General features: G+C 40.0%; 1 protein-coding gene across 3 annotated transcripts in view; it reads right to left on the bottom strand.

Moving 5' to 3' along the window:
* The window catches only part of LOC118421425 (apoptosis-resistant E3 ubiquitin protein ligase 1-like), a 37,879-nt gene that overhangs the window by 16,842 nt on the left and 3,852 nt on the right, over positions 1-17,185 (bottom strand). For all 3 annotated transcript variants that reach the window (XM_035828724.1, XM_035828708.1, XM_035828717.1), the window contains exons 5-16: positions 16,838-17,052; positions 16,229-16,469; positions 15,428-15,597; positions 13,487-13,667; positions 13,016-13,137; positions 12,351-12,428; positions 11,503-11,644; positions 8,491-8,618; positions 7,763-7,838; positions 7,002-7,111; positions 6,302-6,484; positions 609-734 (exon numbers count right to left, since the gene is read on the bottom strand). In XM_035828724.1, coding sequence (XP_035684617.1) covers positions 609-734; positions 6,302-6,484; positions 7,002-7,111; positions 7,763-7,838; positions 8,491-8,618; positions 11,503-11,644; positions 12,351-12,428; positions 13,016-13,137; positions 13,487-13,667; positions 15,428-15,597; positions 16,229-16,469; positions 16,838-17,052 — 1,772 coding nt within the window. The remainder of the gene's footprint in view (positions 1-608; positions 735-6,301; positions 6,485-7,001; positions 7,112-7,762; positions 7,839-8,490; positions 8,619-11,502; positions 11,645-12,350; positions 12,429-13,015; positions 13,138-13,486; positions 13,668-15,427; positions 15,598-16,228; positions 16,470-16,837; positions 17,053-17,185) is intronic.

Consider the following 17,185-nt stretch of genomic DNA (forward strand, 5'->3'; position numbering starts at 1 on the left):
TGCCAAGTTCCATGAGAACCCGTTCAGTTCTGGCACAATGCCCAATGGGCCGTAGACATCTTCCTGTTACGCCGAGAAAGACATGAGAGCATTAAAGATGTCTGATGCCACCTCTCGTCTATCACCATTATTGAGTGGAGAGTAATTCCCACACATGAGCAAATTATCGAATGGGTTCAAGCGCTCGTTCAAACTGGTGTTCCAACACCGGAAAAGCCTTCTGTCCCCTTGTGCATGCGGACGCCGGCCTTGTCATCGAACAAGTGCTCTAGAACCCATTCCTTGATTTGCTCATCAACTGGCGTCACCACCACACGTTTGAATGCGTAAGCCTCCAGACGTATAGCAGAAGCGAGCATAGGAGTGAACTACTATCCGGATGGTACCCAGGCTACTGAAAGTGGCCATCTTGAGACAAAGTTTGACTGTGGAAATTTGGTAGAATGAAATTTGGTAGATATTACTATTAACTCTGCTCTACTCTCTTGTTATTTTATTGGACCGGTGAGCCCCCAAATGTGTGACCTCCTGCCGATATAATACAGGTACCCACCCCTAGTAGTAAGTAATACATATTCTCTTGTTGTAATTGTAAAAAAGAAACTGACCTTGACTAGTTTCCCAGAGACATCGTAAACCTCTTCAGTGAAGGTCAGCTCCATGTCCTCTACATCGTTAGTCTCTATGTAGTGCACTTTGGTCTTGTAGAACTCAGGGTCATCTGCTGCAAAATGCTAGGGGAAAAATTATTGTGCAAATATAAAGATCACATTATCATAAGACCAAAACTGCAATGAGCAACCATTTTAGCCTCCTTCACTAGCCTTTATGGGGGCATTGGCGTAAGTTGTAGGGAGGCTGGGGGTTGAGTAGATTCACGATTTTTAAGCGGGAATACGCCGGGAAAGGAAAATATGCTGGTAAAGGAAAAATGCCGGGAAAGGAATACACGTATATGCCAGGAGGCTTAAGCTTGTACTCGCCTCTAGCAGGCCTGTGAGCCTTCTGCATCAACAGAGGCAATAATGATTAAGAATGTCTTTCAGAAGGCCAATTAATGTATCCGCGACAATCTATTCACAGTATCGCAAGAAGTAATTCACACCATGCTGTGTCGCCGCCACTGCATATACATCCATGTATGATGTATATGGTGATGATGACATGTATATACCTGAAAATTATACATAATTATCGTATAGCCAGGTGGCGTGGACCAATTAGAAGGCTCCATTACCACCATAACCCAGGTCACTATTATCCCATATCCTACCCGCTTTTTCCAGGGTTCCCATTGGTCCAAAAATACGGACATAGGTCTCGTTCTCAGAGTTTTGCTGATGATTTTTAAGTAGAAGATTTGACAACTCTGGGAACCTGAGCCACCACATACCGCACACAACTTTTTTTAAGCCAGTAAATGACAATTAATGGCATAACATAAATACAAATTTTTGACTTTACCAAAAACAAAAGGGAATAGCATTAACGTTATCTTGTAGTAGTAGATAATTATCCAGAATTTGATTACAGTTGTTACAATATGTTTTAATCACATGTAGTGTAAATGTATAAGACTCAATTTCTCAGTGGAAACTTATTGCTCATGGTTAAATGTACCTTTTGGGCTATAGGGGCCACCTGGCCATATAAGGGTCAAATTTGGCCTGGCCCAGTCCCTATAGGTTACACTGTATGTCAATGTGGCAAACAATTGAATGGTCGTCACTGTCATAATTAGCAGTTCAAGAAAGATGTACAGCAAAACAAGAGCTTTTAAAAAAAGCTGGTCTTTCGCTTACTTATATTGTGTAGGTAAAACTTTTACCAGATGAGTTTCAGAACAGTTTCAATGGTATGAACTAGGGGTGGGTACTGGAACAGAAAATTCAGGTACAGGTACAAAGGATCAGGTGCAGGTCCGGACTTGATGGTCTGTGAAAACTTTTGAAGGGGCGATACTCAAAACAATTGTCCATTTCGCTACTAAGGAATTAGTGGAGTATCTGATTACCACTGGTGTTATAAAGTCCTATGTTCATGTGAACAACACTTGTTCTGTACGTTGACGTACAAAGTTTATTCAATTTGTTCTCGTAATTTATTGCACCAGTAAGCCCTTAAACGTATAGATGCCTGCTGATATAATGTGTTCATTTTCTAATTGGTGCAGCATCCAGTTTACTGATTTTTGTCAGGTCTGTGTCTGTTAATAAAATTGTACTTAATGAGTTTCAAAATGCAAATGCAGTTTCATTGTGGTATGTTGAAAGGAACGTTTCATTTCTTTTCGGAATGCAAAATTATTGAGATTTTGATTCATTACGTCAGTGGTTATGGGCCACAAACTCACTCCATCGGGGTAGCTTGGAATCTTCTCATTTGAAATCAATTAGATAAAATATTAGTCAGTGTATTTTACATATATCAAAGAGGGATACACTTTTGTTGAAGTTTCTTCCACGAAGATCCCTTGAAATTTCGAGTAGTAAGCAATTTTCCACATGCAACCGCCTCCCACCCCACGTCAGATCTCTGCACAATTCTGGATTTCATAGAGGTAATTCTCCACATCGTGACTTAGGCTCTGGGTCATTTCAACTTGAGAAGGATCAGAGGACTGATCGAAAGCGTCGGTATATAAGCGCTTTATTTTGTGCACGGATATATGGTCCTAAAATTGTAACATCGTAATAACACATCAAAATCGCGACACCCCTTCCCAACATGCGACACTCCCTTGGGACAAAATGGTGGCGCCCATGGACGCCAACGAAAACAATATACTAGTAGGTTTTGTTATCGCAGGCCTGTAATAAATTGCTATTTGTTCCAACATATGCAACTATACAAAAGTAATTGTCTATACATGCGACGTTCCGGGCGAGCTCTCTCCGGTCACCGACCTTCCAAAATTTCCACATGGCTGGGGAGGACGCGAGACGCCGCCAGCGAGACCCCGACGGCTGTTTAATAACACCAAGGAGGTTAAAAAAGACCTCGTCAAAGAACTTGATGCTGTGCCTTTAGGAGATTCATAAATAGAATAACTGTGACAAATTCAGTCGGTAACGATTTTTGTATGCAAAAAAAAATCAAGTTTTATTTGACTCTTTTGACAGTAGACCTCCACAAAACTCAGTAGATACATTGTATATAGCTTTCACATCTTTCCTGTATGTACAATGCTCACAGTTCCCTACTCAAGTCAATCTATACACTGTCACCAGTCTTCACCAAACACGATTAGAATGTGCTAAGATTCAGGATGGATGCTTTTTTTCCGTTCAATGAATGTTGATCAAAGGCAGATATTTCCTCATGATAGCCATCACTTGAGTTGTACAATGTAAAAGTGGAAAGGACATCATATTCTGACTGTATTTCTTCACTACCTGCTAGCAGAGAGACTGCACCAGTACACACTATGAACATGTACAGACTCCAGATGTTACAGAAGGTATGAATCCTTTATAAGAATAAGGCGTACTAAAATTACATACCGGTAATTATAGGTTTGTTACAATGGCCATTTCTACACCAAAATCTTACATCATGTCTGTCAACCCGGTTCACATGAGATGGAAACAATTGGAGATTTCTTTGATCCGACCTGGTCCTCCCCTCCCCCATCTAAGTTTGTGCTACTCAATATCACTAGTTCATGAAAGGACTTACTATACAATGGACTAGATATCCTTTACCATATGAGATGACCACAAGCTGACCAGTGTAAAAGCTACAGGTGGTAAGTTTTTTGAAAGCCCATGTTCCCAAGTTTCTGAAGGATGTATAGTATCCTGTGTGGTAACCATGTGCTACCGCCCGACAACCATCTGTTTGAGATCCTTGAGGCTGTGTTCTCTGGCGACCTGCAGGGCGTGGTCCAAGGCATGGATCTGCACCAACAGCTTAGCTACCTGCTTAATGCTCTCTCTGTAAGGAAAGGGAATGCAAAAATGAGCGAGTTGTGGGGTAATCAAAATATGTTACAACTAGACACATGTTTGATGTAGACACAGGCTTTGTGGCACTGGAACTAACCTACTCACTGTAAAAACCGAAAACTCTCCTTGTTTTAAATATGAGGTTCAACAACCAAACCTCCAAACAACCAAACAATCAAACAAATAATGATTCTCCAGAAATTTGGACTTCAGGTCAAATAGCAAATGTAACATAGCCAGACAATATAATTACTGTTGGTCACTTCTTTTGTGGCCAAGAGCATGTTATCATTTTATTTAGTTATGAAGTTTTCATAGCTTTAGAATGCTACAACAAATACTGTGGATATTCGCCAAATAATGTTAAATTTTGGACAACACTTACGACATTTGTCAGTTTCTTAAAAACATGAAATCTGTAAAAACAGGTACAAATCAACATTTTACCCGTCATGCATCTGAAGACTAAAAGCAAGGAGGTTAAAGAAGGACTAAAACTAGTAAAAGCAAGGAGGTTAACCTCCTTGCTAAAAGTGATATTTTGCTGTATAGTTTATTGTGTCCACCCCTTACCTTGCTTTTCTCCTGTCTATGTCGGGACAGCCGATGCTGTTCTTGTGTAGGTTGAAGTTTAGGAAGATTTTAGGATCTCTTTCCATTGCAACTACCATCTCTTTTTAACCTCCTTGATCATTACCACACGGCGTACGGTGAAAATGGCACATAATGGGTGAATGTTGGTGAAACACGGTGAAAATGTGTCACCCGGATTCGCATTGTTCCCATGTAAATATGGAAGGGTGAAAGCAAATATTGCACCTACGTGACAAAAGAGTGAAACATGGTGAAATGACGGTTTCACCCCTAGTAAAACAAACAGCAATTACGTCATTGTGTGTTTCACGAGCTAGCGACGTGCTCGCCGCTGTCCAGTCGACGGCATTGGGACTGAAGACTGCCCGCCCAGTTCCTCAGCGCAAGCCGAGGATTTTTTTCGCATTGCCGCTAGCTCCGCAAGCCGTGGAAATATCTTTGACACTGGGATTGAAGACTGCCCGCCCAATTCCAGGATTTTTTACGCTTGCAGCTAGCTAAGACGTGCACGTGATCGCAATACGCACCTCTGATTGGTTGATCCTACAGCTGTAGGGGGTTCCCCGCTATCTACTTTCTTTGCTGCCCCATGATGCTTTGCGCCCACCCGTGTCAAAGAAAATTTCTTCTACATTTCTACGCACACAAAAAACGCTATATTCCACAATTACATTGCAATATTGCTGTGTGGTAGTGACAGATTGTGAGATGAAGATTTCCTTCAACTGCTGGCATTGTAACGTTGTTATGCTCTGAACTTGCCAAGGACAATAACGTCCTTGGAACTTGCCCAGTGTTTCTCGACCGCCTAATCATAAGGTCCAACCTACCCCTACCTACTGGGAGGAAAGACACCACAACGTTTGGACCCTTTCGTACGCGCCGCGTTCACTAAGAGAAACGAAGTGTGACTGATATCCATCGAATACACGTACGCAAAGATACCTAAATGTTTTCTCTTTACCTTGCAGATATAGTACAAGTTGAATCGCGGAGGTCTTTGGTTGAATAGACGTCTACAAATACGTTGTGCAGGGCACATTGCAGGTCCTTTATTCCTGCTAATAAGCCATGCATAAACCAAGCAGCACATTCATGGCAGGCCGATACGTATGTCATACATACTAGTACTTGCATGGCCTTTGGCAATACCATCGAATCTGCAGGGTAGAATATCTCGCTAGCACGGTATGGCATGGTCGACCCGGACGGACGGACGGACAGACGGACAGCAATCTAATATCAGTCTGATTGCCTTTCGCCGCGGAAGCGCGGCGAAAGACAAAAAGTTAAATTACTGGTAAAAGGTCACAGAATGACCAATCACGTGGTCATACAGACCAAACCATTCTGAGTGCAGGGGTGGCTCACATACAATTACACACTTCAGGATGTCCGCTCATCCTTAGATACTATCACAATTAGGAGGTCAGCATCATCATAATTAGCAGTTCAGCAAATTTCCAAATCAACCAATTAGAGATGGCTGCATGTCCATCAACATTTATTTTGCTTGGGGACTATGGGGTAAATCTATTTTTAGTTACCGTAGCTACATTGTACATTTCTGTGCATAACACAAGTTATAATATTAATGATCTGATCTCATATTTTGAAAATTAGTGCAGCTTGGAAGAAAAAATAAAGGGAGCAGATTCTATAAATAAGTTTTTTTTGTTTACCACATTGACCTTGCTTTCATTCTGACAGGTTCGCTGTGTGAGGAAGGCATATTGGACAGAATGTGAGAGTAACCCCACCTTGTAGGTGACCCTGAGTCCAATAAGCTGTGCCAGGAAAGACCTGGAAAACCTGGCCTTCACCAGCTGCCGGCTGGATCCTCCCTTGGCTGACTCAAACAGGCACTTCCCCACAACCTTCCCTGCAAACTCGTAGTACTTGGGTTTGGTGACAGGCAGGGGGCGGTCAGGGTTTGGATGCACCTGGGGAACAATCAGAAGTATGTTATTGTCTATTATTGGTTGGGCCAGTTAATTGCTTGGATAACAGCACACTTCAGTTAATAATTGTTGCATGGAATCCCAAAATCCCAAATCGGCTCCAATTCACTCCATTGTTAGTGACTTCACTTTACTGCACGACAAAAGTCTTGGTGCCGGATAATTGCAAAAAAATTGGTCAAACACTGTGGATAAATTGACTGGAAATGCGTGCTAAAAATTGTCATACGCTGTATAAATAAGACGATAACTGCAACAAGTATCAAATTATTATTAGGAGACAAAGGAATCAATATTGTGGTTGGTTCCTGGGCGTGTCAGCACCAAAAAGAAACGACCGCCCGCTAAAGCCCAACATTACAATTTCGTAGCCAAATTGCTGTGCTATGGATTGCAGACATGATGTAGGATAAATTTGAACCAACTTATTTAGGGGTTTGCCAAACTCCAAACAAAAGATTCACCACACGGTATTGAACAAGGCTTGAAAGTTCCTCACCAGTCCTTGGTTATCGTCCTTGAATCTCCTAAAGAGCTGTGTGTCAGGGCGGAACAGCGTCTCAGTTACCAGCTGGAACCACTCCCTGCTCAAACCTCCCCAGTCCAGACCTAAACAATAGTAGTACCAGTGGTGGACACTTACACATTTGGAGCAAAGTCAGGATCTTTCTTTTATAACTTCTTTTGAATCATGGCAATGGTTTAATTAATAACAATTGAAAATGTCATGCAAATGCATTGCTTGTGGTAGGTACATGCACTGTAGACACTATTGTAGGCACTTACAGTAAGCTTGCCAACGGCACCTTTTGTGTACAGTTAGTAAACATGTCATATACCTCACTGAGGACTACAAGATGTACTTAGTAAAGTCTTTAAACTTGCATAGCATCATGCTTCCAGAGTTCCAAATATGAGAGGTTACAAGGCCATATGTTGATTTGATTGCATGGATAACATCTACACGCACATAAAATTTTGGCCTCCGACTCCCCCCGAAAAGGTTTTTAACCAATGCTGAAAACCTTACAAAGCAACTGCAAAATGAGTATTAAATATATACCTTTAATAGGTTAAAAGATAAACAAGCCAACATCAATTCCAAGGTTAAAGGAGAAGATGTTAAAGTACAAAAATAAAGAATACTTGTTCAGTATAATTAATCCAATTGATATTACATACAGATACATGTGTACATGACAAATGTCATATGTCAAATGTAGCTCAAAGTTTGATTGATTAAATTAGATTGTAGCTTACCTTCCTCCCCATAAAAGGACACAACAAATGTCTTCCCCCAGTCCGAGGATGAAAAATGTTTGGTTGACTTCATGGACTAGAAGAGATAAAATTATGACAATGATGGTGGCAAACATTTTAATTTAAAAAGTTATCAATTGGAACTGCATGAGATCTGTAACCGCCAGATCAGCTAATCACAGCTCACATTATCTCCTGATAACTGAAGTATGACACAACAACAGACACCCTGAAAATGATGCAAACTAATATCACAAATATGATAAATAATTGTTCTATGAATATGTTCTTTATCCTACATGTAGAGAGGTACAATGTATATCAGGACAGCTATGGAATGAATGGGATCGTCGTTAGCTATCATTTTACTATGTTTAATTAGCAGCTGTAGACCAATTGGGGAAAATTTTTTCCACTTATGACAATGTTGTGCCAAAGATACAATGATTATCAGAAATTTGACATCATAGTAATAGACTCAGTCTGTCAGAGATATACAAAATCATATTACTGTTATAACTGAAATGTTAGCTGGGTAAATTTCCCTTTGGTTGCTCCATCTACAGTTGTAAAATCTGTTATAGAGAGTATTCTCCAATTTTACTATGAAATGACATTCAACAAAATTAATCCACTGAGTGACAAAAGAATGTGGCTTGTTGTCAAGATCAATTATGAGTGGAAAGGACAAACCTCAAATGTTACTGTCAGTGAGAGCTTTGACTTACACTATCCAGCAGGTCCCTCCTGTTGACTTTAACAGAGATGTTCGTAGACCAGGTCGCCTTTTTACTGTGAGATTTGCGAACTTCACGGTAGAAAAAGTCCTGCTTGTCGCTAAATGTCTCAGAACCGCCTAAAGCAAGAAAAGGGAGAAATATTACATGAATATTGCATCAGTTTCAATTGTTTCAAATGATTATTATTATTTTTTGCTATCACTTTCATTACTTTCAGTACAAATTGTATTTTGATTTACCAAACCAAACCAGTCTAATAGACAAAATGTAGAATGTAATTATTGTAAATAGAGAAATGTTCGCTGTGGGGCTTTTTGGCAGTTTTTGCAGTGGCTGCTTCACTGCAAACTCAAAATCACCGCAAACACTCAATTTCCCCCCTACAATGCAATTAAATCCCTGCAAACTTTAATGTAACATTCAGATAAACGTGCTTGCTTTCCTAGTTGAAGTCAACGTTCAATCCTTTCAATCAGATGGAAATTAACTTGCATTACATGCTGTCATGATGTCCTGGTCTATTCATACCTACAGTGACACGCCAGCCCTATAGTATACCATGCATTTTGCTTGTGGTTCAGGCTATTGTATTATTGTTTCTGATTATGGTGTGACCTTAGATGACATGAGGTAAAGAAAACAGAGCCTGCTCAAAAGTATCATACTAGCCTTAAACTTACTAATAGTTAAAGTGCAGAAATGTGTGTTATTCAAGTGCAGAAGTGTGTGTTTACATTTTATGACAAAAATTTCAGATTCCTACAATAACTGTGCTTGACTTTAATGCGTCACAGTACAACCGATCTGAGTAAGTCTCGCAAAAAATATCAATATCTCAAAGGAACAACGAGGCTGCAAATATCCAACGAATTTGGATAAATGTGAGTAAGATAATCAGAAACGCCCTACATTTGAAAATCAGTAATGCGGTGGGGCAATATTCCATCATCTGGGGAGAACCCTTTCAGACATTATCTATCAGTACAGTCCTCAATTTTTGCTTCATATTTTTATAGAGTCCATTCCAAGACACCATGCGGATGTTTCTTGCCATTGTTTAGAATTGATTTTAAAGTTTTGTATTATATGTCTAGGACATTTGATACTTCAGAAATATTTTTAATACTGTTTCAACTTTATAAATATTTCCCTGGTCCTGTAAAACTTTGGAAATATTCATGGTGTGGAATTGGATACTTCTAATGGTTTCTAAATAATGATAACAGCATTCTACCATTATTTACCATTTTCTACCATTTTTTGTAAATGGTTCAGTGGGCTGGGAAGATAGCAATTCACACATCCTTGCAAAGTATCATTGGGTGCCATGCAACAATGGCCCACCACAAAGGATCCACCAGTGCACAGCAGTGAAATCTAAAAATATACAGACGCAACAATAGGGCTTACTTTTATGGGGGCAATAAAAACTAATTTTACCATTTGGCAATATTTGTAAATGTGAAATAATCACACAGAGGTTTCACAATTATTCTAAATAAAGTTATCTTTGTACAGTTACTTTCAAAATGTTTCTAAAATATTCAAAGGAATTCAAATAGATGAGCATTTTCTTAGTCAATTTTTTAAAAAGAATTTAATTATTGTGGCTCAGATATTCTTTTATTCAAAATAATTCAGACTAATTATAAATATCGCCTCATGGTGTCTTGGAATGGACTCTATGTAACAATCCGATTGTGATTTCAAATCAAGTCACACAGCTGTAATTCCAGTTGCATATGCGACCATTTCAGTGACCCGGAGTCCTGGAGTAGTTCCACCCAAACAGACACATGCAGGGTTCGAAATACACATACTTAACTTGCAATTTGCAAGTAATTTTAGAAATTTGCATGTAAACATATTCTGAACTTGCAATCTTGCATGTTGAAAATACCTGGCCTATAGTAAAAATACTGAGGAATTAGAAACCCTAACGTTACTCTTAGACAGAACGACACATGGACATGTTTCTTTTTCCTTCCTTGCTTTTCCCAGTAACTTTCTCTGGTAACTTCAATAGATGTGATCAAAATTCTCTGATTCAAGCTAGCTTTTTTCGCGGGAACAGAATAGCTGTAAAATGGCTTGAAACTTTTGCAATGTTTCCAAAATTTCAGAAAGCCTGATAAATATTCAGGTACATGTGTATTTCAGATTTTAGCTTCTTAGGGGGCAATAACTGACAGTCAACCGGGAAAAACAACAGCAAAAACGTCAGCATGATGCGACAAGATGCATGTGTAGTGGGGAGGGGGCACCGATTTTCCCAACATATCGCGCGGCCATGGTGTTTGTCTGACAGGGATTGTCACCAGTCATCAATATGTGTTAAAAATAATCAAATTTGTCTTTGCTGCAAACTTACATGCTGATTTTGTTGATATCTTCCCAAAATGTTAAGTTCTGTCTAATAATATTTTTATGCGCTGATTTCTGTCCATCAAAAATGACAGAATCAGCAAAATTCTTATCTGTCATTAGCAGAAAAATTCTGCCAAAGGACGGAGTGATGGATGCTGGCTAGAACATTGCAGTATAGACTAGTTGTATTTTGCATGTAAATTTTTCAAATTGCACGTAAAATTTTTGCCAACTTGCAATTTTGCATGTAGCCAAAAAAAAGTATTTCGATCCCTGCACATGGGTAATAATGAGGGGAATGGTACCTTTTTAAGTTGGTTCCTATGGGATAATTTTTGACTCAAAGCAATTATAGAAGAATGAAGTGGCTAATATATATAAATATTAAAAATAAAGTGGGCAATATTTCTTATTGTACTGCACCAAATTGCGCTGGACAATTGCACAAAGTTTGCCAACTCATGCCCATTTTCCCCATAATAAAACTTCAATGTGAAGTTTCTACATAAAGATATGGAATCATTTTTCAATATCATCTGCAGATTATTAACCAGAATATGCTTCGTATCTTGTTGAATCCCCATCTAGATTTATAACATTTGAATGTAAATTGAAGTAAAATGCTCCCTTTACCAATATTTTTCAGCAGGAACTGTGAGAATGTTGCTGCCAGAACGTTCCTGTCCTTACAGGCTAAGTGCACAGGTGGTTGGCACCCATCGTCCACAGTGAAGGAAGGGAGCTCATGACTGTTCCGTAGGCCACTGAAGGTGAACTAGAAAACATGAATATTCCACATCATCATTAGAAAGAAATGGCTGTAGCGAAGCCTGCTATGAGGGCAGCATAAATCGTAAGAGAAATTTTTAAAATGTCCATTGCATCTCCATTTTTCATCGCAGGAAGCTCCCAGATGGCTAATTTTACCTCCATTCACCTGCAATGTCCAAGAAATATTTGAGGAAAAAATTTGCTAGCTATTGTGAAACCACCGCAACATGCACACATCTGGAACACTTCTTTAATGTGTGAAATGTGAATGTTTTGGTTCATATACATCAAGTTAGTAATACTGTTCTTCGGACACAACAGGAAGCACTACAACACAGATGTTTTCTTTGCCTGCGCATTAGATTTGGAGTCTGCATATAGGAGGCTTAAAACTATCTGCTGTGGCCTCACTAACGTAGTTTACTATTTGTGCAGTTGCGGAAGTCCTAGGCTAGGGAAACAGCTGACTAAATCCTTGAACTTTCAAATTGATGAAACAGTCTCACTTAATCATTACAATATATGGTGACTTTTCATTTATCAAAATGAATCCACATATTAAAGGAAAAGCTTTTTCGCAATGTTGCTCCAACTTTTCTGAAAGAAATTTCATAGATAATAATGCTGTTAAATGTTAAGAATAACAATACAGAACACACAAAAGGACATATTAGCACACACTATATATATATAAACTGATGAGGTCTTACCTTTGTAGAAGGGCATACCCTGAAGGTGTACAGTCTTCTAGGAATGATCCTTAGAATAAATTCTCGGACTGTTAATTGCTGGGAGGAAGTAATAAGGGAAGAATGGCAATACACTGTAACAGAAAGGTAAAGTTCATATATGCAAACTGTAAACTATATATAATGAGAAATAATTCGGACACAAAATTTAATCTTCGCAATCCTATACTAGTCATTCATCTTTATTGGTCAGCACTTGGACAATTAGCGAGCAGTTACTTAATTCAATTCTGCAAAGAAACAATCCAACAATCCCCTCCATGTTACATGTATACAGCTTACCTTTGTCAAGTTTGCTTTATAGATGTCTATGTTTTACTGTCTTGTCTCTCCTACGTACATGTACTTGGGGGAATTGTCTGTGTCAACACACCTCATGATCATCAAGTATTTTTTAGCTCCATCAAATCTGAAATTGCATGCATTACTGGGAATGATGTTTGATGGTACATCAGGTACATTGTAGTTTGAATTTGAACTCTTTCACTGATGATCTTCAAAAATTTGACATGAGGTTCCTAACATACACCTTTGTACATATTTCAACTCATGTCCCTAGTAAAAAGTCCATTGCCATAAGATGAAGACGCTGTATTGGAATAAAGAAAAGGTTACATCGCACCTACCTTCGGTGAAATATAACAGTACACCTTCTTTGTTTTTTTCCCCTCCAGTAAAAGGTAGGCCTCGAACCAAACATTCACACTCTTCTTCGCAACATTCTTTTGCACCATGGATGAATCAGTCTCTGGAAAGAAAAACTTACCTTAGTTAGATGCAGTGTTATTGTATAGCATGTACCTTAGCTAGGTACAGTAACATGCATGTGTCTTTAGGTACAGTAACATGTAACATGTACCTTAGTTAGCTACTGTAACAGTAACACATGTATCAACACAATGTATATGTACATGTAACTCATACACACAGTATCAATCATTCAGAAAAACACTACCAATGAATGTTATTCACTGTAACTGGGACCATATTGCTTGAATGATGTTTGTGGAATGTCACATCATACAAAAGAACCAGCCACTCAACATTAGTCTTTCATTTTCACTATCTATGAGCACAACACCCATCTAGACACCTACTTGACAAAACCAGTATGTTGAAGTCGCCATTCTTTAAGCTGCTGCCCCGGTAGGTGCCCACAGCTTTATATGAGCCCAGAGTGTCCAGTTTGAGGTACATCACAATCTGTTTGGTCTGGTCGTCGGAGAGGACAGACAGCTTTTGTTTGATGGGATCTGTGGATGAGTCTCTGTTACCAACCTGGAAGAAACGATCATCACACATGTTACAATGTCATGTATTATAATGTACAAACATATCAAATATACACATTCACGCAATAGTGTTTTGTTTTTGAGGCATAATTGAGTCGCAGACATTATGTGGTCAAACCTGTCAAATCGGCCATGGCATGTATACATGAATGGCTCCCACAGCAAAGTGCAAACCTTACAGTGTGGCGTCCCACAGGGAAGCTGTCTTGGACCTCAGTTATACAATATCTACGTGAATGACATGGCAACTGTCACAGAAAATGGTGAACTTGACCAATACGCAGATGACAGCACAGTGCAAACACCAGGGCGTACAGTAAGCGACATCAGGACGAAAACAGAGGCCGATCTAGAGAGTGTTGCAAAATGGTCTGATCACAACTTGCTTAAGTTGAACAATGGCAAAACAAAATCGCTGCTAGTAGGAACAGCCAAGCGAGCAGGGAAGGCTCCACCACTACAACTAGAGCTCAGGGGACAACAGTTGGAGCAGGTCCCATCCGCAAAACTACTAGGAGTGCATGTGGATCAGTACCTGACCTGGGACGTTCACATCACTAACATAGTGAAGAAGTGTAACTCAAGTATGTGTCAACTGAACAGGATAAGAAACAAACTACCTCCTAGGATAAGAAAGGACCTGGCACAAACCCTGGTACTCTCTCACTTGGATTATTGTTCTCCAGTGTGGGGAAACACAACAGCCAAAAACATCAAACATCTCCAAGTGGTACAAAACAGAGCAGCAAGGTTTGCCCTTGGATGTGATAACAAGACGGACAGTGCAACAAGGTTACACATCTTGGGTTGGTTACCAGTAAAGGAAAGAATACAACAAGTTTTGCCACATTCTGCAGGATAGTGCACACAGGACTACCAAAACCACTGTACACCCAACTCACATTCCAGTCAACCAACAGTCGGTACCAAACATGGTCAACAACAACAAACTGCATCAAACTGTCAAAACCTAGGACCAATGCAGAAAGGAAGCGCTTCCTCTACCGAATGGCTTGCCACTGGAACACAGTTACTAAATGAACTTGTTTTTCTCTCAGTTGTATAGTTTGCAATGTATTATTATGTTTGTATGTATGTAATGTTGTGCGTGTATTAATGTATTTTATGTAGACCACTGGGAGAATAGCTTTTTAGAATAGCTAAAAGTGGATCTGAATAAAGTCAAGTCAATAAAGTCAATGTGGTGATTCTCCCTTTGAACAACGTCAGGTGTACATTGCATAGCACACAGACAGGTAATAGCATGACAGGACGGGAGACCTGGCAGTCTTGTAATTAGCCAGCGAAAGGGTATGTTAGCCCGTAAGGGGCGGTATAACCCCGTCGTGTGTAAACGTGTGCAAACGTGTGATCACGTCGACCGATGATGATGATGATGAATAGCATGACAGGAAGGTACAAGACCGTTTAGGGGACAAAAACACCATGCCAATACATGTAGTTCAAAGAGAACTATGTGCTTGTACTTGCCCAATCAGCACTTTCCCTTGCCTGGGACAATTGGGCTAGTGGATTGTCCCATCCTGTTGTAAGGTACTTTTGAAACCAGGTCATATCAGTGACAAGTATACATAGGCCAATCCAGATCAGTTAAATGTAGAGTTGATGTTGATTGCTTTGTTGTATATTAATACTGGGCTCCCATGTAAATCCATAACTGTTGATAAACAACCAAAGGGACCCTTAAGACTAATAGATAAATAGATATCTATCATGCATCCTTACTGGAGTGATTTGGAGATTATAACCACTGCCATGGTTTAGCTCAATGGTCTGGGAGCAAACATTCTCATACTGGTCACGTGGCTGAACAACAAGTGGGAAGAACTCTCCCTCTGTCAGCACCACAGTAGAGCTGTGATGTACAAACCCTGTCTTCTCTGCTACCACAGGGCCTAGGGGAAAACATGTGACAAACAGGAACCTTAGCACAGTTTTCTGAGTCTGTAAAAGATAATATTATATCATACATCTGAGTTACACATTAACAGTCATGTTCATACGACAATGTCATTAAACTACACATCTGGTATAATTTACCACATAGCAACTGAATAGATTTTGGCCAAGGCATTTCAGCTAGCATCCACTTACCTTTCATCAGTGACACAGTTACAGCAATATAACAGTACTGTTGCAGTATACAGCAACAACATTATCAGCAGTGGTTATGGCATTTGACTGCTGACCTAGTCCCGACAACCAACCACCATTCCACCCCACTCAAAACCATGATAGGCCTGGAGGCCATGTTCTATTATGTGTAACCAGGGATCTAAGAAAGTCTGCATATATTGTGATACACATTATTAATAGGTAACTGTACTCAAGCAACTGAATAGAATATGGAAACGGTCAGACATCTCATACAGCATCCACCATCTTCTCAACGGGAGCAAACTGAATTATTTGCATACAACATTGACATACCAAGTTTTTGCAGTCATAAATTTGATGTTGAAATCAGAAGATAATGAAATACAGATACAAATACATCTGTGGCACAGATAGCACTTGTTACCTTACCTGCGATAAAGTCCTTGTGAAAGGGGCTGCCAGCAATGTGGATCCCTGCTCCCAGTGTTATCACTACTCTGTAGGTCCCTGCCCTCCTCACAGTAAAAGTAACATGGGCGGTGTGTGCCTTTGAGCTTTCTGCACTCCCAACCTCCACATAAGCTGACACCTGGGTGGAACCCTGCAGAATCTCCACCACAACATTCTCGTGGTCGGAGATAGGATACGCCATACCATTCCTCTGGTAGAACTAAAAAGAGACAGAATAGGTTAAAAGCTTGTCCATTTATTACATTAGCAGAGTCAAGAAGCTTAATATGTTTTCAGGAGCTGTCTGACAACACGATAACCCCAGAATGCCTGATTGTCTTTATATTTGGTATAGGTCTTGATGAGAGGGCCGGCTACGGTTAACTGTAGCGGTGAATTAAAATTATAGTATGCAACGGTTACGGACAAAGGAATGCAGACCCTCAGAGAAGCCGCACACACAGACATGCACACACAGACACAGGCATACATGTACATACACAGAGACAGATACAGACACATACAGACAGACAAGCCATGAACAATACTTAAGTTTATCCCCTGTTAAGTATAAAACACTTTCATTACCTGGATTGTAAACTTAAGAGTCTCTCCCACAGCCTGTGGTTCTTTCCATCCCCACTCAACATAGCACCTGGCAGGGTCCAGGAAGCTGCCAGTGATGTATTCATAGAGCCGTGTCCGCCCACGTGTGGGAGGGGGGTGTTCCGTAAGGTACTCATAGTTACTGGAGACCCAGGTGTATAACAGGGCCACAGTTGTTGCAAATACTACCATTCCACCTGTAGAAAATGTGTTAACACCAGCACATGTCTCTTGTCACACTACTTCAGTTTGTGGTGGAAGACGTATCAGGGCCTCTAACCCAACGTAAGTCAAGTACCATGATAAGCCAAGTCACATGACTTGTCTACT

This window comes from Branchiostoma floridae, chromosome 1 (assembly GCF_000003815.2).
Source record: "Branchiostoma floridae strain S238N-H82 chromosome 1, Bfl_VNyyK, whole genome shotgun sequence".
Lineage (NCBI taxonomy): Eukaryota > Metazoa > Chordata > Leptocardii > Amphioxiformes > Branchiostomatidae > Branchiostoma > Branchiostoma floridae.